The sequence below is a fragment of the Protopterus annectens genome, chromosome 2.part1, assembly GCF_019279795.1.
Source record: "Protopterus annectens isolate FY-2018-M chromosome 2.part1, PAN1.0, whole genome shotgun sequence".
Taxonomy (NCBI): Eukaryota; Metazoa; Chordata; order Ceratodontiformes; family Protopteridae; genus Protopterus; species Protopterus annectens.
In genome coordinates, this window is record NC_056729.1 from 1,796,292,987 (window position 1) to 1,796,317,986 (window position 25,000).

General features: G+C 40.7%; 1 protein-coding gene across 11 annotated transcripts in view; it reads left to right on the top strand.

Annotated features, from left to right (window-relative positions):
* The window catches only part of HSPG2 (heparan sulfate proteoglycan 2), a 2,126,006-nt gene that overhangs the window by 876,786 nt on the left and 1,224,220 nt on the right, over positions 1-25,000 (top strand). For all 11 annotated transcript variants that reach the window (XM_044063227.1, XM_044063230.1, XM_044063231.1 and 8 more), the window contains one exon: positions 7,151-7,218. In XM_044063227.1, the coding sequence (XP_043919162.1) occupies positions 7,151-7,218 (68 nt within the window). The remainder of the gene's footprint in view (positions 1-7,150; positions 7,219-25,000) is intronic.

Sequence of the window (25,000 nt, forward strand, 5' to 3'; positions counted from 1 at the left end):
TATAAGAGGGTAAAGCTCTCTCTGGGACTCCCTGTGTGAAAAAGTGGAAATCTTGTTCCTATATAATCTTGAAGAACAGTCTGCCTAGCAGAATAATTGTTCTTTGGGGCATAGATAACCATTTTGCATTTGGCAAGGTTATACAATGATGTTCCCTTCTGGGGGAGAAAGAGGGAAATGAAAGGGTAGCTATTATTGGCACTAGATTTTATTGTACTTTGGCTTTTTGAGTGGCAAAAGCTGTCAGGGAGTCCATACTCTTGTTAGTGAGAACAGGGCTCCTTTACTTGTTGCCAGGCTTTGAGACAAAGTGGGGTATTTTCATTATTCAATACTTTCTTTATCCATTTAGGGTTTATTAGTGAGCTGAAGCCCATCCTGGCACTCAGTGACTACAAAGGAGAGAAACTAGTTCTAGATAGAATGCCAGTCTGTTGCAGACTGGGCATACACAGTGTGGAAACACACACACAAACACACGTGCACACACACACACACACACACACACACACACACACACACACACACACACACACACACACACACACACACACACACACACACACACACACACACACACACACACACACACACACACACACACACACACACACCCTGCACTTTCGCACACACAAGTTGGATCACCAGTTTGATGCCTTATAGTGTCTGGGTCTTCAATTCACTTCTCAGCTGAATTTCCTTCTCTGCAGAATCTGCATACCCTCCCTTTGTCTATGTAGGTTTTCACTGGGTGCTTCACTTTCTTCCTGTACCCTACTGATGTGCTGTAGGATAATATATCTCCCCACCACCCCCCCCCCCCCGAGTGAAAAACACAACAAATTTATTGAAAATCTTCTGCAAATACAAAATAGTGTTCACCAGCATTTTATTGGTGCTGTCAGTCAATACCAGCCTGTAAGTCAGTTATCCATCTATTAAAATTGAGAGCCTAATTAGAAAATATGGTTTGGATAACTGATATAACTTTTCGTAGAAACTAGTCTAATGTTGTATACTTTCAGATATTGGACGTTAGAACACAGATCAAATTGTTCCAGACTCCTAACCCAGGTTCTTCCTGCATGTCCTTTTGAGCAAAAGAATTGAAAAGTTGCCTGCATTTTGAATAAACAAGAGACTGTTTTTTTTTTTACCTGTAGTTGTCATTATAAAAATAGATTAGGCAGAGAGTGTATTAAAAAAAGTAATAGTTAACACCTTTTAAATATTAAATTCTGTTCTACCTTTATATTTTATTTTGGCACTTGTCTGTGTCCTTTATCAATTTGTGCAGGAGTGATTTTACACTTCCCAGTGACATAGCTTAAATGCTGAAATTTCAGTGTCACACGGTTATTTATTTATTTAAATGTGATTACCTAGGTAGAACACTAATCAAACAATGGCCAGTTACAGGTTCAGCCCAGGTTACTTCATAATATACCTCTCAAGACATCTGCAACAACTGGAAAGGCCGCAGAAATACCTCACTAAAAGAATCACAGACCTAAAGCAGATGCCCTATGCTGACTGTCTAAAAAAAACTCCAGCTATACTCTGTCGCATATCGTCTACTCAGAGGCGATCTCTGCTTAACATACAAGGCCATGTCAAATCCAGAGCTGTTGGACATGCTGCACTTAAAGAAATCCTAGTCCCTCAGAAACACACACTCCAGGGATCTAAACCTTGTCATCACAATGAACAAAACATGCTGGAGGGATAGGTTCCTGACTCAGAAACTCTCCAGGCTCTGGAATAGACTGCCCATACATGTCAAGCAGAGCACCTCTTTGATCCTCTTCAAAAGGAACCTTGATGATTGGATGGAAGATAGGAAATTCACCCTGGGGATCACGTCAGTTGCCCTGCTAGACAGGGGTCCAGGGAAGTAAGTACTGTGGGAAGAAATAGCCAGGGAATTGTTATGGCTAGGCTTGTATAGGGCCTAGGGCCGATAGCCTAGTACCTACCTATGTAACAAAACAATGTACAGTGTGCAAATAACAATGGTTCACATTTATGGTTTAACATAGAAAAATCTGACAAATGATGTATGCATACAAGATCTAACAAACCAAGTATGTGTACAGTTACATAACTGGAATGGAAAAGGGAGAAGAGAGTTAAAGTAGGAGATGCAGAAATGGTGGAGATATGGACAGGAGCAGCTGGGTTAGGAAAGATAATAGCAACCAGTTAGATGAAAGAGGGGGTTAGATTATGGATAGTGGGTATAGAGCAGTAACGGTGTGGTTAGCTGAATTACAGTTTAGGAAGAGTGAGTTAAAGAGATTTGACCAGTTGTGTGGGGATAAAGGTACTGCCACGTGGAGATTTTGGTTTATGTGACATGTCCTTTTAATGGACAGTTTCATTTAAGCTGTTTTTATTATTATTTAAAAATGTGGCCTGAACTGGAAGTATTTTGTCTAATCTGGTAAATCAGGAGAAAGTGATTGCCATAGTTTTGGGGCCAGTACTGCCATAGTTTTGGGGCAAGTGCAGAAAAGCAGTGACTAGTAAAGTGCAGTTTGAGGAAAGAGGTTTGTGGGGAGGGACCAAATCTGACTTGACTTCTTAAGTTATAGGCATGAATGGCAGTAGGAAGTTTAGAAGAGAGGGGGAAATGGGTGTCCAGTTTGAGTATTCTGAAGAGTAAGCAACCGAGAAGGAAGATTTGATGTGGCCTGTACTGGAGGTCACATAGCTTTTGAAAGAGCAAGGCATTTCATTGTGAGTTAACTATGAATCTACATATTTTTATTGGAAAGGGTCTGAAGGGTGGCTGTGTTTTTTTCAGCAGTCGATGCAAATAAGAGGGAGACCTTAATCAAGTTAGGTAAGAAGGATACCTTTTTATGTAGCAACAAGCCCTTAATGGATGTGAGAGGAACTGAGACATTTTGTTGGCCAGAAGAGAAGACTGTTGATCCTGACTTTCAAAAATTTTCTATGTGCTTATGAAGATTTAATGGCTGGTCTAGCCAGATCCACAAACATCTAAAGGAGTTACTGGTTTCCACTGGATTTTGATCAAAGTCAGAGATATTAAAGGATTGCGGGATTTGGATATTTTTTTATGGGTGTTAAATAACATAGCCTTTGATTTTTTTTGACATTGGGTAGTAGTTTTTAGAGTTTAGCCAGTTTTGGTCATGGAGATGAACCATTTACAGGCCTACTGTGTCTATTAAAGACATAGGTGCCAAAGCAGGGATGAACTTCCGGTTCACCATCTAGGTGCCAAAGCAGGGATGAACTTCCAGTTCACCATCTAGTTGTCCAAGTTAAACTTAAATTGGGTTAGGGAGGAACTCTGTTTGTCAGTTTCAGAGAAGGGTTAGTCTCTGGGACACATACCTGTCTCTACAGCAAATCCTGTTTATATCAGTCACATGCAAGGTTTAAGTAATTAGAACTGATAATTCTAGTGCCGTTTGTTTTGTGGATATGAATGTGGTTCATCAGAGTTGAGTCCGAAGATGGTTGTATGCCTAGCATATATATCCCCTCAACAGCCAGGTGACAGAATACAGGGATAAAGCTTTGAGACAATCTGCATAGGACGTGTTATTTTTGCCTTGTATTCTTTTAGTGAGGAACATCTGTGGACATCCCAGTTGTTGGATGTGCCTGATGAAGTACATATCAAAGGAGGGAAAAGTGCCAAATATGACAGAACTATAACCTCCTTGGACTTGATGTCATACTTTCATTTATAAGTTGCACAACTACATGGGATGGTTAAGACTAAATTAATGTCTATGTATGTCCCCAGGTCCCTGACTACTGGGTTGACTCTTAGGAGTGTGTTATCAATATGATAGTTACCAGGGGTGAATGACTTCCCAAAGGATACTGTTATACATTTCTTGGCATTTAGTTTTGTTCTATGGTTCTGACACCAGTTATTGTCTGTGTCAGCCCTTGAAGAAAATTAGTATCAGTGGGAGAATTCTAGGACTACTACTAATTTGCAATCATTTACAAATTTAGTCAGCCAGAGGCCCTTGACATTGGTCTTGACCTCAGAGAGTAAATGTGAAAAGGGAACGGTCCCAGGACTGATCCCTGAGGGACTCCACTAGTGACTGTTCTCTTTGTAGAGGTGGACTCCTCAATTCCAACTTCCTAGGTCTTGTCTGTGAGCCTTCTGGCTTATCCCATGGGTGACATAAGGGTTTACGCCAAACCTTTTGAGTTTGTCAACAATGATCAAGGGATATCGTGTCATATGCCTTGGCCAGGTCAAGGTATGCAGTGTGAAGAATTTTGCCCTCGTTCACTGCTTTGGTGATATTCATAAAGAAGTACACTGACTTGAGTAGGCATGACCTGCCCTTGATAGAACCAAACTGGATTTTGTCCAGTGTCCGGAGGTCTCCTGTGTCATCATTGATCATTTCTATGATAATTCTTTCCATGGCTTTGCATATGACACTAGTGAAATATGGGTCTATAATTTCCAGGGTCTGTAGATGGCCTGCCTTTGTGCAGAGGGGTGATGGTTGCTGTTCTTCATTCATGAGGCATGAAGCCTGGTTGGAGGCTACACTTAATTAGTGATTCCACAGGCCATGATATGTCATGCTTCTTGCAATTTCGAAAGTAGTCTGGGATGTTGTTAGGGCCCATCGATGCAGTGTTCTTGGCCTTAGAGAGAGCACTGAGGACATGTTCCCTAGTGATAGTGGGGGAGTTATATTTATTCGTATTTCCCGAGGGGAGACGGGGGGGGTAAAGTTAGAGCTGAATTTGTCTGCCAGTAGGTTCTTGTCAGATATTTGGGATGCATGGCTAGGCTTAAAAAGGTCCTAATGGTCATTAGCCTAGTAATCGCCTATGAACCTATATAGCTGAAGAAGGTCCTTTTGAAGCTGAGTTTCAATTGTATGATGTGAGATATTTGACCTATAAAAGACCATATCATCTGCATAAAGAAGTCATGGTAAATGGGGCAGGTTTAGTGGAAGTTTGTTGATGAAGATTAAGAGCAGAAGGTGTGCTATAATGGAACCAATGGGCCTCCAGGTGAATGTGGGAACTGTTGGAAAGACTAGGTCCTACCTTTACCTGGCATGAATGGTTGAATAGAAAGTCTTTGAGCCATACAGTTGCCTCAAGGCAGACTCCAGTGTCTTGCAGATGGAGAAGAACAGTTTGAATGGCTGGCTATGTCAAAGGCATGTGTTAAGTCAATAAACAAAGCTCCAGTAAGATTTCCTTTATCCAGATTAGTTAATTTGTTATCATTGGGTGTCCAAAGAGCAGTGACAGTGCTCCTACCAGCCCAGAATCCATGCTGATTGATAGACAGTAGGTGGCATTTTTGTAGTATGTGGCAAGTTGTTTACATATGATTTTTTCAAGAATTTTACCAATGGTTGGTAATATAGAGATGGAGTGGAAGTTACTGCAAGAAGGGGGCTTGATTTCTTTTGGTATTAGTCTGACAAAACATGATTTCCAAATATTGGCATTGTATTAGTGGAGAGGCAAAGACTGTGAATGTGCTTAAGAGGGGCAGTGATGAAATTTCTGCAGTGGAACAAGAACTATGGGCAGATATTGTCAGGTCCATATGGGGGAGTCCATATATGTTCAAGTGGGTTAAAATTTGCTTAGACATAATTTTTGAGAAGTACAAAGGTGGAATGAAATTTGAGGTGGACTGGGAGAGTTTGGATGTCTTTGCTGCGTAGCTGCTTTGGGGGTAGGTGAGGATGTAGGAAAGCTTCAGAATTCTCTGAGGAAGTCCAAAGGTGTAAGATTGCCAGATGGGCAGTGTATGTACCTTAGACTGGATAATTCATTTGGAGAGGATCTTCCTGCTAGTTTGACTTCTTGTCAGAAATGTTTAGGAGACGTTTGTTTAGATTGTAGTTGTTTGGTTATTGAGTCTCCGAATGGTCTGTTTGGTCATGTTCCTCAGAGTTTTGTAATGGTCAAGGCTGTTGGGAGTGGGGTCATGTTTCTACATTTCCTATGCTCCATCACATACTTTCATAAGGCATTTGAGCTCTTTGGTGAGTCAATTTGTTTTGGGGTATTTCGTTAACCTTGAAATCACTGGAAAGTTTAAGTCCTGAAGTAAAAGTAATGAGTCTGTTTGTTTACTTATGAGAGGGCTTAGGCCTGAAAGATATTAGCCTGGGGTGGAATTTGACTTGTAGATTTTATATGGCGAATGTGACGGGAAAATGATCACTAAAAGTGAGTGGGTGAATGGAGATGTCTGAATGGATTGTAATAATGAGGTCAGGAAATGAATGGTGATTAGATTTGGGGTTGGGTCTAGCTAGGATGTCTACTTGTTGGAGTAGGTTTGAGTTCTGTAGAAAATACAGTGAAATCATGATTTACTGGGCCCAAAAGGATTAGGTTAAAGTAGTCATCTAGTATGGTGACTCATTTATTTGGTTTGGTGTGAGAAAGTATGAACAGGAGTATTTTTTTTTTAATTTGTGGAGTGAAGCAGGAGGTGATAGATAGCCAGTAGCTGGGCAGTGGTGCTCTAGTTTGCTTTTCTAGTGATTGAGTAGCTTGTTGTGACATTTGCACAGCATTAACAGGCTTGTTATGGGCCCCTTTATCCCATCTTATGTGCTGGCATACTTTTATCAGTGTTGTGTTCTTGTAGACCATTTGACACAGGAGTCAAACCTCTTGCCTTACACTGGAGATCTGCTAGGTATTTTTAGTAGTCATGGGGTTGGGAGGGCGGCCTAATGGTTAAGGTGTTTGCCTTACAAGCACAAGGTACAGGGTTTGAATCTCACAGGGGATAACTGGCTAGGCTTAAAATGGCTCACAAGGGCAGTTAGCCTAGTACTAACCTATGAACCTATGAACCTATTAACACTGGCTGTCCGAGGACTCTAGTCTTTCATTGAAGTAGGGCTATAGTTCCTTCCAGAGTCAGGAGCCATCTAGGCTGATAATATGTTTTTACACTTAGTCTGAGATGCAAAATAATTGTCATTTTGTAAAAAGAGAAAAAATACCTATCATTTTGCACACAGGGAAGATTGCATGATCCCTCCTCCCAGCAGAAACTAGTAGTCATTGCTTGACAACAGAATGTTAAGCTCTCTGTAGTCTATACTACTGTAATTTAACCATTTGATTTTTCTTTTTATTGCAGAAATAGTAAATTGTGATGAAAGGGGAATTGCTGCAGCTTCATCTTCTGATGAAATCTGCAAATGTAAGGTATGTATTCAGCTCATGATCATTAATGTCTGACCTGAAGGAGACATTAGTCATTTACATAGCTCTTGGAACAACAGTACATGCAAATCTTTCTGTGGACTGTCTCTTCTTTGTGTAAAGTTATTTTTATTTATTTTATTTATTTAACATTTGTTAACTGGGAAAGTCCAACTTTGAACAAGCCAATTTTCAGTGACGGCCCAGGGAGAAACGCTCCAGACGCTTGTCTTTGTAACATGGGGGGAAACCATAGCACCCAGAGGAAACCCACACGAATGTAGGGAGGACATGCAAACTCCACATAGAAGGCACCCTAGCCAGGAATCGAACTGGGGAACCTCTTGCTGAGAGGCGACAATGCAAATGGCTGCACCACTGAAATGTCATAAAGTAAAGGAATGACTATTGTGAGTAATGGACTTTATTGCATAGAATAATTAAGATTGGTCATCCAGCTGAGTTACATTCAGTTGAGACCAGCAGACTGAAAATCAGTGAAACATGTTTTCTTTTACATGGGGGATAAAGACCCCAAGTAGAGATCTGGACCCCATAACTAATGTAACTAACTCTGAAGTCACAAAACTTTCATTATAAGGTACATTATAAAAAACTATTTCCAGATTGTCACCTTGCTGTACAGGTTTTGACAAATGGTCCTCACCGAGAAGTGACTTGATCACATGAATAGATGTCCAGTTTAATGTTTTGTGGCACAGACCTTAGAAACTGTGACACTGGCATCCACATGAGATGAGAGGCATAAATGAAGTTGTCCTTCTAGTCTACTTTTGCAGTATTCTTAACATGCGGCATTATCCGCTGGAGCAGCCTGATGTCTGGCCAGTATACCAAAGTCTTTTACTACCTTCAGTACATTATATGTCACACGTATGCTTCTCAAGGCATAAAAGTGATGTCCAGATGTACCATCCTCAAAACTTCTCTGCTACCAGTCTGAACACCATCTTCGATCATCAGTCTGCTCGCCCAGGTTGTTTGCTGGGGTATCAAGCTATTCAGATAAATGCCCCAATGGGACTTTCTTTTTCTTATTCACTGCATTTTTGCTGTATGTTTTTCGAAGTCGTCCAGTAAAGGCAAGTTCCAGTGTGGGAGACAAATTCCACATAAAGATAGTCACAATCAGTACTTGTTTTGTTTAGGGCCTACTCACAATCACAAAACTTATACCATTTGTCAGGCCTTTGTGCCTAAGACTTTACATAGTCATCTGCCTTCTCTTGCTATTTGTTTAGTAAATTAGTGTCTCAAACATTTAGCTTAAGATGCTATGGAGGGAACTTCCAGGCCTGAAGTTGAGTCTTCACTAAAGAGAAAGGCCAAAAACCCAAGGTTAGAATCTTCCTCTGCACCTCCTACATTGGATGTCTCTGTCTCTCGAGGCTGATGAAAGCATGGAGGTTCACTCAGTTCTGGGGTCAGATTCTTTAGCTGGGACCACTTCAGAGGCCGCCATGCGTCCAATAACAAGCATGCCCCCGGAGGCATTGCAGACATCCCTTTAGGATGGTCGGGGGGAACCAAGACGTGTTATTACTGAAGGCTCTAGGAGATTCCCCAAATTCTAGTGATAGAGGGAGTTGTGATGACAATAATTGGGTGTAGGCCAACATCGAGCCCTTCCACTTCTCATAAGGCTGATGTCCAGTTAAAGAAAAAGCAAAAGACAAAGCATGTCTCTTCTTCAAGGGACCCTCAAAGTAAGTGAAAATTTCACCCAGGGTTTATTTAATGCCTTTATGGCCATGAAGCCTCCTTCATGGGTCTCTGTTCCTGCTTCTTCTTGGAAGTCTCCCCTCACAAGAGGACAAGGGAACAGAATTCCTCTGATAAAGAGGTTTCCTGAGATGAGGACTCTTTGGCCTATTCCACCCAAATTCCATCACCCCTTGAGTATGCTTCTCCTAAAGAGGAATCTTCTGGTCCAGAATCCCCTGTTGAGGAGATTGCTTTTGAGGATACTATTGCTAAGATGGGGGAGTACTTCAGGTGGGATTGTTCCCAGGTTTTGGATGTGCAAAAGAGATATTTTGAGCTCCTGCAAATGGAGTCTTCTTCACCATGTGCTGTCTCTCCAGTTTTACCTGCTTTACTGGATGCTTTCTTCTCAACTTCTCAGGCTGCTGATTCTCTGCCTCCTTCCCCTAAGAAGCCTGACCATTTCTACAAATTGCCTGATGATTGCAAATTTCTTTACAAGTGTCCATCTGCTGACCCTTTGGTGGTGTCTATGGCTTCAGATAAGACTTCTAAATTACTGCCTACCACTAAATGTCTTCCCTCAGGTAAGGAAAGCAGGACAATGGAAAGACTGGGAACGAAGGTTTACACTTCTGTCACCCTTGCTTTTTGAGCTACTGATTATCAAACTCATATGACCAGTTATGTTTTGGCCCTCCTGGCTCAGGCTACTCAAGCTATTTCTGACCTTCCAGATTCTGAGGGGAAAACTTCAGTCTTGTGTTTGTTAGGGGAATCCTCGCAGGTAGTTCACCATTCTATTAGGTACAGCTGTGATGCAGCAGAAGCTTCATCTAGGGCGGCTGCTTCAGGATCTGTATTGAGGAGGTATTCCTGACTATGGCTTCAGCCATTGCCAGATGACATAAAAGTGAAGTTGACAGATGCTCCCTTAGACAACAATTGCTTTTTTAGTAGTGCTGCTGCTGATTTGTTCAAATCTTTACAGGACAAAGGCTAGGAGTTACAGGACTTGAAACATGTTTTGGTTTCACCTGTCCTAAGTTTCAACAGAATTGTCCATCCAAGCCAGCTTTCATTTGGAGGCAGACCTGTCCTCCTCCTAAAGGTAAGAAAGAAGGAGGAGGCCTCCTCCACCTAAGACTGTTCAGGCTTCTTCTGCACAGAAGCAGGCCTTTCCAGATAAACCCGGCAATATCTCTCACTCTTCTCTCAACTTCATTCCTGTCTCACTTCATCTCTCTCTGTCTCATCCAGTTTGGTCAAGCATTACCCAAGACTCATGTTTTTTTCAGTAATTCAAAATGGTATTTCGCGGTTTGGAAACCCCTATGTCCCTTCATGGGTATACCTCAACCACCTGAGGAACAGTTACGTTTTTCCCCAGAGGTACTTCAGGAACTGTTAAATTGGAGAACTATTCAACAGGTTCCACAGGATCAAAGGGAAAAGGGTTTTATTCAAGAATGCCCCAGAAAGGAGGGTTCTTGGAGACCCATTCTGGATCTTTCTCATCTAAATACTTTTCTGAGGATTCCTTCCTTTTGCATGTTGTCACAGACTTTGTTCCCTTTACTTCTTCCTCAGGCTTTCATGGCCTCTCTGGATAACAAGGATACCTACTTTCACATTCCTAGTCATCCCTTTTTAGGAAATGTTTGTTTCTTTGTTGCTTCCTGGCATTTTCAATTATGTGCTTTTCCCTTTGGCCTTTATGCTGTGCCAGGGGTATTTACCATATGCCTAGCTCCTGGGATTGCTTTCTGTAGGCTTCAAGGCATGCAAATTTTCTCTTACCTGAACGATTTGCCATTTCAAGCATCCCTTTTAAACACCTTACTGCAAAACCTCCACTTTGCAATTTCTCTTTTTCAAAGTCTGGGGTTCACAATAAACTACAAAAAGTCATCTCTAACACCTTCTCAAAGATTATGTCTTCCTAGGATGCAGAATTCAGACAGTACCTATGTTGGCATTCCTGCCTCTGCCAAAGGCTTTGACTCTCTTTGCCTTTTTTCAAAATCATTTCCCTCTGACCTCGGTCACAGCCAGTGTTTCTAACACTTCTGGGATTTATGGCATCCACCATCACTATGTTACCTTTAGCCAAACTCCAATTTCAGTTGTTCCTAAAATCAGTCATGCGCATCCCTAGAATTTACCTCTTCATTCCTCTTCTTCCCTGTCTAAAGAAGGAGCTTCAGTGGTGGATTCAGCAGCTGTCTATTAACCCAGGCCTTCCCATTCATCTACCTCTTCCATCTCAAGAATTGTTCACAGACACTCAGAGGTAGGATGGGGAGCAGCCTTTGACACAATGAGAGTGCACGGAATCCAGACTGCTCTTTAGCAAAAGGAGCACATCAGGGTCAAAGAGATGAGAGCACTGCTGCTGGTTTTTCAGTTCTTCCATCCTCTCTTATCTTTTGGCCCTCTCAAACTGTTTACAGAAAACACCACAGTCCTCTGGTATGTTAACAAATAGGGGGAACAAAATCTTACCTTCTCTGCAGGCTTGGTCTCGTGGCATGGGAGTTTGTGGTTCAGCATAATATGACTTTAAGCAATTTATATTCCCTCAGGTCAAAATTATGTGGCAGACACTCTGAGCAGGCCCTTGACTCAATCCCATGAGTGCTTCACAGGGATGTGTTTCTGGACATTGTCCCCAAGGGGGTACTCCTCAAATAGATCTTTTTGCACCCCCTCTGAACAGACAACTTCCACAATTTTGTGCCAGAGTCCCAAGTCTCTGGTTTGGAAGGGGATGCTTCTTCTTTCTCTTGGAAGGGATGTTTCTATATGCATTCCCCCTCTGTTCCGCTTATTCCGAAAATTCTGTTCAAGATTCAACAAGAGCAACCCAAAATCTTGCTGGTGACTCCCTTTTGGTCAAGACAGCATTGGTTCCCTCTTCTTCTGCATTTAGCCAGGGGAAATTATCACAAGTTACCTCAAAGGGTGCACCTACTCACACAAGAGAAAGGATCTCTAATCCACCCGCACCTTTCCACTCTTCAACTGACTGGATGATAGGATTTTGATTCCTTATAGACACCTTTTTTCTGAGGACGTGCTTAGGGTTTTGCAAGAGGCCTGGAAACCCAATACTAGAAAATCCTACATATCCAAATGGAAGAAGTTTTATGTGTGGTGTCTTTCACGTAACCTGGATCCACTTTCTGTGGATGTTCCTGTGGTTCTTTCTTATTTGTGTGAATTGCTCAGTACTGAGTTGGCTTATTCCTCTGTCCAGTCACACTTATCAGCAAACTCTGCTTGTTGGCCTTTATCTCCTCCTTTAGTTTCTAGGTTTTAGGCAAAGCAATTTGTAAAAGGTGTCCTTCATATTAGACCTCCCAGGAAGCCTGTTTATCCCCCTGGGATTTTAATTTCATTTTGGACAAATTGACTCTGATTCCTTTTGAGCCTGCATTTTCAGCTTCCTTGCAACTTTACTCTTGGAAGACAGTTTTGTTACCACTTACTTCAGGCAGACAGGTGTCTGAGCTTCAGGCCCTTATGGCTTGTCCTCCTTTTTTGGTTTTTCATAAGGACAGGTTCTTCTTGCATACTAATCATTCTTTTATGCCCAAGGTGATGAATGAGTTATCACTTAGTCTATTCATTTACCAACTTTTTTTCCTTCTCCATAATCTCCTACCAAGAAGGTACTACACACCTTGGATGTACATAGACAACTCAGATTTTATTTGAATAAGACTGAGGCTATCAGGAGACCTGATCAGCTTTTTGTTTCTTGTCATACCCAGGTCTTGGGGATTGGCGATTTCCAAGCAGACTATTTCTTCTTGGATTTCTAAAGCAATTTCTTTTTGTTGTGTTTATCATGGTTCTGTGTTAAGGCTCACTCTACTAAGGCTGTGCCTTCTTCTGATGCTTTTTTTAAGGGGTTGGACACTTAACCCCAGCACTACCAGGCTATACCTCATATCATGCTTTTCGGCCCCAAAACCCGGACTGAACCATAAAAGGAGGGGGAGTTTCCATATTTATCAAGGATATCCACACCTCCAGGTTAGTGGCATTGCACGAAGTATCAGAGACCATCCATGTGCAACTAACAGTGGGCAAGACTGCTTTTCAGTTTATAGCATCCTACAGACCACCCTCTCAAAGTCAGGAATCCCATTCGGCCTTCCTGAAAACCTTGGAGAACATGAAGATCTCTCCGAACACCATTATATTGGGCGACTTCAACTACCCAAACATTGACTGGGAGCACTACTCAAGCCCCAGCACCTTAGCCCAAAGATTCCTGGAAATTATAAACTCAAATGCTATGGAACAACTAGTCACCACTCCCACAAGAGGGGACAACATACTAGACCTGATCATTACCAACATGGGGACTCGATGCTCCACACCAGAAGTATATCCCTCATTGGTAAGATCAGACCATAAATTATTTTCACTGGATGTCCACATCCCGACCCCACCCCCAGCCCAGAAAACCACAGTGAAAAACTTCTCAAAAGCGAACTTCTCACTTCTCAAAACCAAAGTGGAATCCTTCAAGGCCCCAGGGCCAGTGGAAACTACAGCCCAAACTGCAGAATCCTATATAAATGCATTCTACGGACATCTCCAGGAATGCATGGATCATGCTATCCCAAACAAAACCAAGACCCAATCATCCAAAGGCAGGCATCCAGTCTGGTGGACCCCTGCCATAAATAAACTGTACAACAGAAGGAGGAAGCTACTACATGATAGAGCAAAATCCCTAACAGGGAAGGCATCTCTGATCAGTACTAGCAAAAAATTACGATCCCTCCAAGGCCAGCTTCGAGAGAAAAATTGTACAGGACACCAAAGACAATCATAAGGCTTTTTTCAGTTATGTTAGAAACCTGGGATGCAACTCCCAGACTTGTTCTGAGTTGATTCTAAATGACAAAAAATACACTGAACCCACATACATCACCAATATCCTGGCAGACAGGTTCAGTGCAAACTTCTTCACCCCCCCCCCCAAAAGAGCAAGTATCTATCCCGGCAGAGGGCTGCCTCCCAAACATCTCAGATGTTCAGGTGAAGGCTGCCCTCTCCAAAGCAAAAAACACTGCTTCCATGGGATCAGATGGCGTCCCAGGTTGCGTCCTACATGAACTACAAGAGGAACTAATCCCTCAAATAAAACAGCTATACAATCTCAGCCTCACTATAGGATATGTGCCACAGAATGGCGTACAGCAACAGTGGTCCCACTCCACAAAGGTGGAGCCTCTACGGACCCTGGAAACTATCGCCCCATAAGCCTGACTAGCTTAGTCTGCAAGGCTATGGAGAGGATCATCATGGAGCTCATAACCAAAGACATTGGGGACCTACAGACACTAGATCCTACCCAGTTCGGCTTTGTCAAGGGCAGATCCTGCCTTTTGAACCTGGTTGACTTCTTTGAAACAGTCACCAAAGCCATAGATGAAGGGAAGGTAGTCCACACAGCCTGTCTGGACCTTGCAAAGGCATTTGACACAATACCCCACTCGGGCATCATAGATAAGCTATCCAGCTTAAATATAAACCCCTATGTCACAAGATGGGTCGCAAACTGGCTCAAAGACAGAACCCACAGAGTGAGAGTTGCTGGAGCCATGTCAGACTCGAAACCGGTCACAAGTGGCGTCCCACAGGGTTCTGTCCTGGGACCACTCTTGTTCGGTATATACTTTTCCGAGGTACAGGCAAACGTGGGAGTATTATGGCTCACCAAGTTCGCAGACAACTGCAAACTGGGCGCCATAATCAACTCTCCAGCTGACACAAACATCCTTCAAAAAGGTCTCACAGAGTCAGATAACTGGTGCCAGCGCCATGGTTTAAAGCTAAATGCCAAAAAATGTATAGTCATACCCTTTGGCAAAAACAATGTGCCCACAAATTACCACATAGGCGGAAACCCATTAAGTACAAAGAAAGTTATTAGGGACCTGGGGACCCAAGTTGATAGCAATCTCTCCTTTGAAAACCACATTGCCAAAGTGGTTAGAAAGACCTTCTACATAGCCCACCTCATCACGAAGAGTTTCACATCTAGATCAAGAGAGGTAATCGTGCCCCTTTATTCATCCCTCATCAGGCCCATCATAGAATACAATCCCCCTTTTGGGATGTACCTTACCCGACACCTGCAGCAATTAGAAAGACCCCAAAAGTATCTCACCAAGAGGATCAAGGCTCTCAAACAGATGCCATATGCTGCTCGGTTAAAAAAACTCCAGCTCTACTCATTTGCATACCGCCTACTTCGAGGCGATCTATGCCTGACATACAAAGCTATGTCAAATCCAGAATTAATGGACATGCTCCACCTCAGTAAATCTAAATCCCTTAGAGGCACACGCTCGAGGGACTTGAACCTCAGCACAGAAATAAATAGAACTTGCTGGAGGGACAGGTTCATAACCCAGAGGCTCCCTTCATAGAATTCCAGTTCATGTGAGGCAGAGCACCTCACTGAATCTCTTCAAGAAGAATCTTGATAAGTGGATGGGGGATCGTAGGTTTGTCCCAGGGATTACTCCCGTGTCACTATTAGACAGAGGCACAGTAAACTAAACCTTAAAAAGGGCACAGTATACTCAAATCAAGGGGTGGCGTAAGCCATACAGAATCGGGCTAGGCTTATAATTGCCCCAGGGCAGATAGCCTAGTATGAACCTATGAACCTATAACTCCATTCCTGAGGCAGCTACTTGGATGCCAGTGCATACTATTTCCAAACACTATAAGTTGGATAGGATTTTCAGAGCGACACCTGGTTTTGTTAGGGCCACCCTTCATACCTTTCTGGAGAGCTCTACTGGTCCTTCCTCCTCCAAAGTTTCTTTCTGAACTTTGGCACTCTCGCTCATATTAAGAATACTGCAACAGTAGAAAAGAAAGACATAATATAGTTTTGTAAAATCTAATCATAACAATAGATGTCCTTCTCTTCATTTTTGCAGTATTATGTCCCTCCCTCCTACCCCCTGGACTTTCTCTTTTCTAGATGTACTATTAACCCCTTTAATTTTCTTTTCCTTGGAGTGACGTTCCTACTGGGGCATTCAGTTCTAAGGATGGTACGGCCAGACATTGCTTTTATGTCCTATGTATGCGAAGAGCTATCTGAAATACTTACGTGATTTGAAAGTACTTACTATAATCCGTATATGTCACATAACTGCAGAATCAGACTGTAACTCCTACTGTAAAAAGTCACAGCCCTTGTCTGCTCAAAGATGTTTCATGGCTTTTCAGTTTACACAGATATTTCAGAATTCTTAGCAGAGCTACTGCAAACATATCAGAAGTCAGCAGAATTCATTATTTATAGTTTTCTTGTGATATACTTATTTCCATGTTATTAGAAATGTCAAACCAATTAGCTAGCACTGTGATAGTTCCTTTTTTTGTTTTATTTATACTTCAGGGGATTTTCTCTCTGGCCCTAATCAGAAAAAAGGCAGTAAGTCATTTGAACATCCTGGTTATCAAAACACAAATAAAGCAACAAATTCACAATCTATTTGTCAGAAAGTGAACTAGTCCTTTGTGGACTCTTTTGTGGCATGGTTCAGGCCACTAGGATCAGAACAAGATGGTAGTCTAGTGCCAAAAAAACCCACCACATTAATACAGAAACAGTAAACCGTAGTTCTCAGGACATTAAAACATGCAGGTATGTCAACAACAGGCATTTTGTAGCAGAGTTAAGTCTAATGTAGTTCAAGATGTCACATTAGATATTAGTCATGTTATTTTTGCATTCTGTTGATAGGGTCATAGGTTCATAGAAGGTTACTAGGCTAACGGCCCTGGAGCCCTTACAAGCCTAGCCATATTTATCCAGAGTTGCCCCAATTGTCAGTAGTTAGTTGAGTGAAGTTCGCAGAGGTAAGGGACTACAGTAGTTAATACTGACTTCCTCTGTCCAGGAGGGACATTGGCACCACCCGAGGAGTGAATTTGTGTCACCCATCCATTGATCTAGATTGCATTTGAAGAGGGTCAGGAAGGATTTTATGTGAATTGGAAGCTTGTTCCAGAGAAGTGGCAGTCTCTCGGAGATGTAGCTATCTCTCCAGTATGACCTTTTCATGCAATTTATGAACTAATTGTAATTTATTAATGTTAATTTAATGTATTTCCAAGAAAAGATTTTATTTTAAATATTTTTAGGTATAACTTTTAATGTACTTGTGTATTTCACTTCTGGTTTTAGAAGTTTCTTTTACTTTTTCAGTTTTAAATTGTATTGTGTTACTTTTAAAGTAGTGTTTAATGCTACAATAATTGTCACATTGTTATTGTCAACTTGTGTAGTAGTTTGTCTAAAGCATTATAATAAATACTGATTGATTACAAATCATTAGGTCTGACTTTGGAGTCCTTCTGTTTTGGGTCACCATTGAGACTTCTGCTATCCTATATCGGGCACATTTCTGGATTTTCTCTCATTCCTATACTTGGACACATTTCTGGATTTTCTCTCATTCCTATACTTGGACACATTTTTGGATTTTCTCTCATTCCTATACTTGGACACATTTCTGGATTTTCTCTCATTCCTGTACTTGGACACATTTCTGGATTTTCTTTCATTCCTATACTTGGACACGTTACTGGATTTTCTCTTATTACTATACGTGGACACATTTCTGGATTTTCTCTCATTCCTATACTTGGACACATTTTTGGATTTTCTTTCATTCCTATACTTGGACACATTTCTGTATTTTCTCTCATTCCAATACGTGGACACATTTCTGGATTTTCTCTCATTCCTATTCTTGGACACATTTCTGGATTTTCTCTCATTCCTATACTTGGACATGTTTACCGCTATGATGTGATGTTACACTCTGGAGTGAGATGATATGCTCAGCAGCTGTGCTTTGATACTTTTCCACTTATCACACAGGATGGATCTCTGTTGTAATGTTTGCCATTGAAAAGTTCCCACACTTGATGCCTAAAGTCCTAAAAAACTTAAAACATTTTTGTAACTTCCAGCTTACAAGTCACATCTTCCAGCATACCTCTCAACCTCTTAGGACAAGAAATCTGGACAAAGCATAAAATAATCAGAGGAACAAAGGGTCAAAAATAGGGACAGATTTTAAATATTGCTCTTATAAACTTATAAAGTTGCTAGATTAACAGTATCTGTGTTAGCTTGCATTTTTTTAGGGATACGAAGTCTATAAATGAAATGTATGTCATTATTTAATTACCTCAATCCTCAGTGATTTGCCAGAAAACCATAAATTGTATGAGGAACAGACCAAAAATATGAGGCAAAAATCTGGACATTCGGCAAAAATCTGGACAGTTGAGAGGTATGTCTCCCAGCAGCTTTTTCTGCAGTAGCTTAGGAGAGAGCATGAAGTTCATATTATTGTATGTGTCATATTATTGTTAGTGTCATATTATTGTATTTGTCAGCCCTTCAGCCCAGTCAACCGTACAAAAGGAGAGATGTTCAAGCAGTACCTGAGCTCTAGCTAGGTGGTGGTTGTGTAGGAAGCCCTTCATGAAGACCATGAGGACCACCAGTGTGCATCTATTCTAGTCGTCTCTGTCTCTTGCTCTTCATACATGTATTTTATTGTATTTGTCCATTATGTTCTCTTGGTTCAACATCATTTTTTCACTTAGCCTAGTAAGTTTAACTCTGTGAAAGCCTGAGATGGGTAGATCTGAAGTGTTTTTGTAGGTCCGTCGCTCCTAGCCCCACCTGTTCATTCAGCAGTATCAATATCTCCCACTGTACTCACTCTCTTGTCTTATTGTCTAATGGTTAAGGTGTTTGCCTTACAAACACAAGGTGCAGGGTTTGAGTCTTACAAGGGATAATTGGCTAGGCTTAAAATGGCTCGCAAGGGCAGTTAGCTTAGTACTAACCTATGAATGTATGAAAAGTGATTTTATTTTCTTCTTCATTGTGACCCAGGTATATTTCTCATGGGGAGTTGAAATACGCCTGCCCCATAGAAAGTATCAGAGGAAACAGAATTTTTTTAGGGTTTGAATTTATTTATTTATTTATTTTATTTTACATTTGTTGACCGGGCTAGTCTAGCTGGACATACATCCGTTTTCAGTAGAGGCCCGGGGAGAAAAGCTCCAACACTAGCAGTAAACAAAAAAATATGAACAAAACAACGATATGAATGAAAAAGTACAAAGTACAAAGGTAGCCTTGTTTAAAAACAAATGACAAAAACAGGCAATTATATAGATATGCATCATATACAGTTAGTCTAACAAAAACAGACATGCAAAACACAAAGATAGAATTGAATGAGACAAAGAATTTATAGTATAGCCTATTTCTAAGATGTAAAATGTCAAAAATTGAAAGTCTTATTTAGAGGCATAGTCAGGGGAGGGGAGGAAAGTTAGGAGTAGCGGAGAAGCAATTTCAGTCGGGGTTAGCACAAGGACAAAGCCACTGAGTTTTAAGATGTTCTTTGATATGTTTTTGAAAAGAGAGGTAGAGTTTTGGTTAGATATTTCATGAGGGAGTTGATTCCAGGTTTTTCAGCAGTATTTGAAAATAGTGAGTCCCCAGCTTTATTGTAAGATTTAGTCAAGGATACTAGGAGTTTATTAGCAGAGCGTAGAGTAGCTAGGTTTTTATAGGGTGAAATCAATTTAGTAAGGCTAGGGGTATTATCAGGGTAGAAAAGGGTCTTATGAATGATAAGTAACTGTTGATAGAGTAGGTGGTTATTCAGTTCTAACCAATCTAGTTGTTTGAGGTTAAGACAGTGGTGACTTCTGAGGGGAGTAGCAGTACTGAATCTAGCTATACTATTGTAACAGGTAGAGAGTTTGGTAATGTTATTTTTAGATAATTTAGTATATATAGCAGAGGCATAGAAAAGGGTGGAGATAAGGTGGGTCTGGGCAATGTTTTTTCTAGCTAATGGGGTAAGGAAGGGTTTAATTCTATAGAGAGTACCAATTTTGTTGTTAACAGCTTTAATGGTGGTGTTAATATGGTCATCAAAATTAAGATGGTTGTCAATAGTTACACCTAATAGGCAGTGGTCATATCTGGGTTAATATTGGTAGCATTATTAGAGGATATAGTGAAGAATGGTGTGGGAGATTTGTGAGTAGGAGTAAAGAGAAGTAGTTTTGTTTTTGGGATTAAGGAGGAGGCATTGTTGCAAAACCATTTTCTACATTTTGGAAAACCGTTTGGGTGAGGGACTGGAGGGAGGGAACATTTTTGCAGTGCAGATTAAAGTTGAGTCATCAGCATATTGAATGCAGGTGGCTTGAGGTATGTTCAAGTGTAGGTCATTGATAAATAATGAAAAAGAAGGGGACCTAAGATTGAGCCTTGTGGAACACCAATATTTACTGGGAGTAAAGAAGATAGGTTATTGTCCCAAAGCACTGCTTGTTGCCTGTTTTGGAGATAACTCCTAAACCATTGAAGTGCTTGTGAGTCAAGAGAATAGAGATTTAGTTTGTCAAGAAGTATATTATGGTTAACCATATCAAAGGCTTTTGACAGGTCTATGAACAGTCTTGAGGAGGAAAAGAGGTTATTATTCGATTATTATTAATAGAGTCAGTGAAGGAAAGAAGGGCAGTTGTAGTGCTGTGGAAAGGTCTGAAGCCATGTTGACAGTTGGCTAGAAGTTTATTTTGTAGAAGGTAGTTGAGAATTTGTTTGTGTATGCATCTTTCCATTATCTTTGATAATGGAGAGAGTAAGGCAATAGGGCGAAAGTTTGAAAGCTCAGTAGAAGAGCCCCTTTATGTAGAGGAATTATGTGAGATATTTTCCATAAGGTAGGGATTTTTCCTTCAGAGATAGTCCTGTTTATAAGTATGGATATGGGGTAGGCTATAGCTTTTGCAGCAATTTGTAGGTATTCAGATGGGAGTTGGTCAGCAGATGGGGTACAAGGTTTAAGTTTTTGAGAAGCTTAAAAATATGAGATGTAGCGACAGGTTGAATATGAAAGGTATTAGATGAGGTTTTAGAGGTATTTGGTAAGGAAGCAGTAGGTGTGGGTAATGAATTAGCTAGAGTTTGAATGGCTTCTGTAAAATAATTGTTAAAGGCATCTGGGATCTGGGTGGAATTGTTGAGGTTGAAGCCTGAAGGGGTAGGAATAGTTGAATGTCCTGGTTTAAGAAGTTTATTAATACCAGACCAAAATTTTTGAGGGGTTTGTTGACTGGTTTGTTGAAGGTGAAGATAAAATTCCTTTTTGTCTCTAAGAGTATCTTTCTTGGTGGCATTTCTTAATTGTTTAAAGAGGAGGTGATCAGATGGACATTTGGTAGCTCTCCATTTGGCCCATATTTTATTTCTTAGGATCATTTTTTGCTTAGTTTGTTTAGTTAGCCATGGGGCAGATTTGGATCTTATCCTAGTAGAGCAAAAAGGAGCGTGATAGTCTAGGATTTTTAGAAAGTTGGTGTTAAAGTAGGTCACTGCCTCATCAAGTGCAAGGTGAGTCAGTGGAGACCAGTCACATGCTTGCAATTCATTCAGGAAATTATCAGGGTTGAAGAATTTTTTTGAGTGGGATGTGTTGAGTTTATGGGTAGTTGGGATGTGCAATTTTTGTCTAATGACATATGTAAGCATATGGTCACTAATATTATCAGGAAGGGTTCCTGGAGTATAAATGCTAGGGTGGTTATTAATAAGGATCCAGTCAAGAGTTGTTTCTTTCCTATTTGGTTTATGGATTCTAGTTGGAGTGGTTATTAATTGAGAGAATCCATAGAGATGTATGTGGTTAGTAGGGTGCTGGGATGAACAGGTTATCCAGTCAATGTTAAAGTCACCAAGTATAATGGTTTCTTGGGGTAGTTGGTTAGAAAGTGAACTAAGTAAGTTTTCTAGAATATGAGTATTGTTTCCAGGGGGAAGATATATACAAATTAGGTAGATAGATTTGTTGTTGTTAATTTGGAGTTTGGTAGATAATATTTCAGATTTGGAGTCTAGCGATGGAAGTTCATTATAGAGGGTAACTTGGAGATTAGATTTATAGATAATGGCTATACCTCTGCCTTTCTTCTTTATGCAGTCACGTCTAAGTATGTTATAGCCAGGAGGGGTAATTTCCTGGTCTTGTGTAGAGGGTTTTAGCCAGGTTTCTGTAAGACATAGAATATCAAATGAGTGCAAGTCCAGGAGTGAATGTAGGTGGTGTAATTTGTTATTTATACTTCTAATATTAAGGTGAGCTATTCAAGGAGTTAGCTGATTTAGTACAGGATGAAGGTGTAGGTGAAGGAGTATTATTTAGGTTAGATTTATTCTTGGTATTGGGACCAGGGTTAGGATGAACATCCCCGTGTAGGAGGAGGTGGTGCTGGGGATAGAGTAGGAATTTAAGGATCTTTAGAGATATTAAAATTCTTTTTGTCTAAGTAGAAGGTGACATGAGTTGTTCTGTGGTATTTTGGTAGTAGATAGTGAAAGGTACAGGTTATGTTACTATGATTAAGGGTGTTGAAAAAGAGGATGGTAAAGTTTGCTGGAGATGAAGATTTTGTTCATGTAAAGTAATGTTTTCAAAGAATGTGATAAAATAAGGTATGGATAGGGAGGCTATAGTAGTGGTAAAGAATAGGATATATATGAAAAAGCTTTGTGTGTTGGAGACATGGTAGAGAGTAAGTATCAGATGAATGTAGTTTGTGAGAGAAGGTCAGTTCTAAGAGTAAGTAGAAATGTGCCAACTTACAGAGGAGGGTTTTGAGGGAAAAAAACAAAACAGAAAAGGCAATATGAGGTAAGAAGAATTTAAAATTAACAGGTAGATACTGGAGATAGCAAGTACAAAGTGTGGTAAGGCAAGGTAAAAGGAGAAAATAGAAGGAGAGGGAGAAAGTGATAGAGTTAAATAGGTAATGAAAGAGTTGGGAGATTGTTCTAGAGATAGTGTTATGAGATAGGAGGAGCAAGAGGAGGGAGTGAAAAAGAGATACAAGTTAAGGGAGAGGCCTAGTAATTTGAAGGATGGAGATAGGTTAAGGAAATAAGGGGAGTGTTGAGTGAGGTATAAGTTAAGGACCCTAGGGGTGGGTGGGAATTGGGGGTAGGGAGGGCGTAGCGGGGCAGAAACCAGTAAGGCGAGAGCAGTGGGAGAAAAACAATCAGTAAGGTAGTAGTCAAGGGCAGGAGGCAGGAGAAGAGAAGACAGATAAGGTTATACTGAGGGTAAGGGTAAATAAAAGGATGAGAGAATTAGAGGAGACACAATTCAGGGAGAGATTAAAGGGACGCCTAGAAGAGGTGGAGGTAGTGAAGGAGAGCTAGGTAGAGGATTGAAAAGACTATGGGAAGGAGATATAGACAGGGCTTAGAAGGATGAAAGAAAAAGAATAGTAAGTGAGAAAAGAACAACAAGCATAAAATGATTTCGAGTAGGAGGTAGGGAGAGAGATAGATTGGTTTCAGTGGAGGGTAGAGACTAACCCTTAGAGGTCAAAGTCTGGGATTACCTTGGCAAGAGAGCACAGGAGGTGGGAGTAGGGGAATTTTACAGTCTTTGTCCATTACCTATATTTTTATTGCCTTATTTTCAGTTTTATTTTCAGAGTTGTGTCTTCCCATATCTCTCTGGCTGCCTGGTCTGTGTCCTGTTTTAATCATATACTTAAATACTGCATATTATAGTGCTCCCACAGAAAGGGGAATCTCTGCAATAATCTTGGATTAATTTCCATCTGTACCCCGTTATACTACCTTGTTATGTTTTGTGTAGCCAAAGGTTCTAAGTAGACTGCAAGTAAAAGAGGAAAATGCGGACACCCCTGCCTTGTGTCCTGCTTTACTTAGATCACATCTGATAGTTTACATCCACATTTCAGGTTTGCTACTGCATCAGAATAAATCATAAATATTAACATTAACCCTTCCCAGAAATTTCCAACTGACCCTGTCAAGTGTTTTTTCATTATTTTTTTACTATCTTAATTAATTTTGTTTGCTTGTTTATTTCAGAATTTTGTTGTATAATCAAGGTTTTATTGATATTATCCACTGTTGTGTTGTTGTTTCTTTTGGCTTTTCCCGGTTAGGAGTCGCCACAGTGGAACTCCGGTCCGCTAATGATTGGTAGTAGATTTTTACGTGCTGGCTTGCCGGGCCTAACGCACAACCTTCAACGAAGGAACACCCATTCACACATGTCGCCTCACAGATGACGCTCTAACTGAGAATCGAATGGGCAACATCTAACTGTGAGGCGACAACGCTACCGCAGCACCACCACTCTATAAAACATCTTTCTGTGGGTCTATTACTTTAGGCATTATTTTTGCTATCCTTTTTGCTGGAATTCTCATAAGGACTTTATAATTATGATTTAAACTTGAGCTAGGTCTAAAGGAGCTATGCTCACTTGGATCTTTGCCTTCCTTAGGTATCATGGCAGTCACTACTTTTTGTCATGTGGCGTATCCCTCCACCTTGAACTGTACTGTTAAATTTCCTTTCCAATACACTATTTGTTTTTGGGGTTTTTTGCCTTCTCTTCCATAACTCTGTAAGAATTTTATGTATGCCTAGTGTTTTTCTAGTGTTTTGGTGTCCTACTGCCTCTGTATCCCTTCATCCTTTATCTTCGTTATTAGACTGTGCATATATTCCTCAGCTGTTCTCCAGTGATTTTAAACTCCTCAAGTACTTTTTTATTTCATGTTCCCTATATTCTAAATCTTCAGTTCAATGATATAGTTATAGTATCCCCTTAAAATTTGTATTATTTTATTCAGGTCTAACTCCATTCTTCCATTTTCTGAGTTTAATATTTAGTATTATTCTTTCAACCGTTTTTGTTTTCAGTCTCTGAGCCAAATGTTTCTCTGTTCTAGGGTTGTTATCAAATTGACATTGTTTAAATACTCCTGTCTGTCTTCTCTAGCCACTTTGAGATGTCTGTCATAGATTCATAGGTTCCTAGGTACATGCTAGGCTAGCTGCTGCTGTGGGCCATTTTAAGCCTAGCCACTTTTCCTTGAAGATGAGAATTAAACCCTGTACCAGGTATCTGTA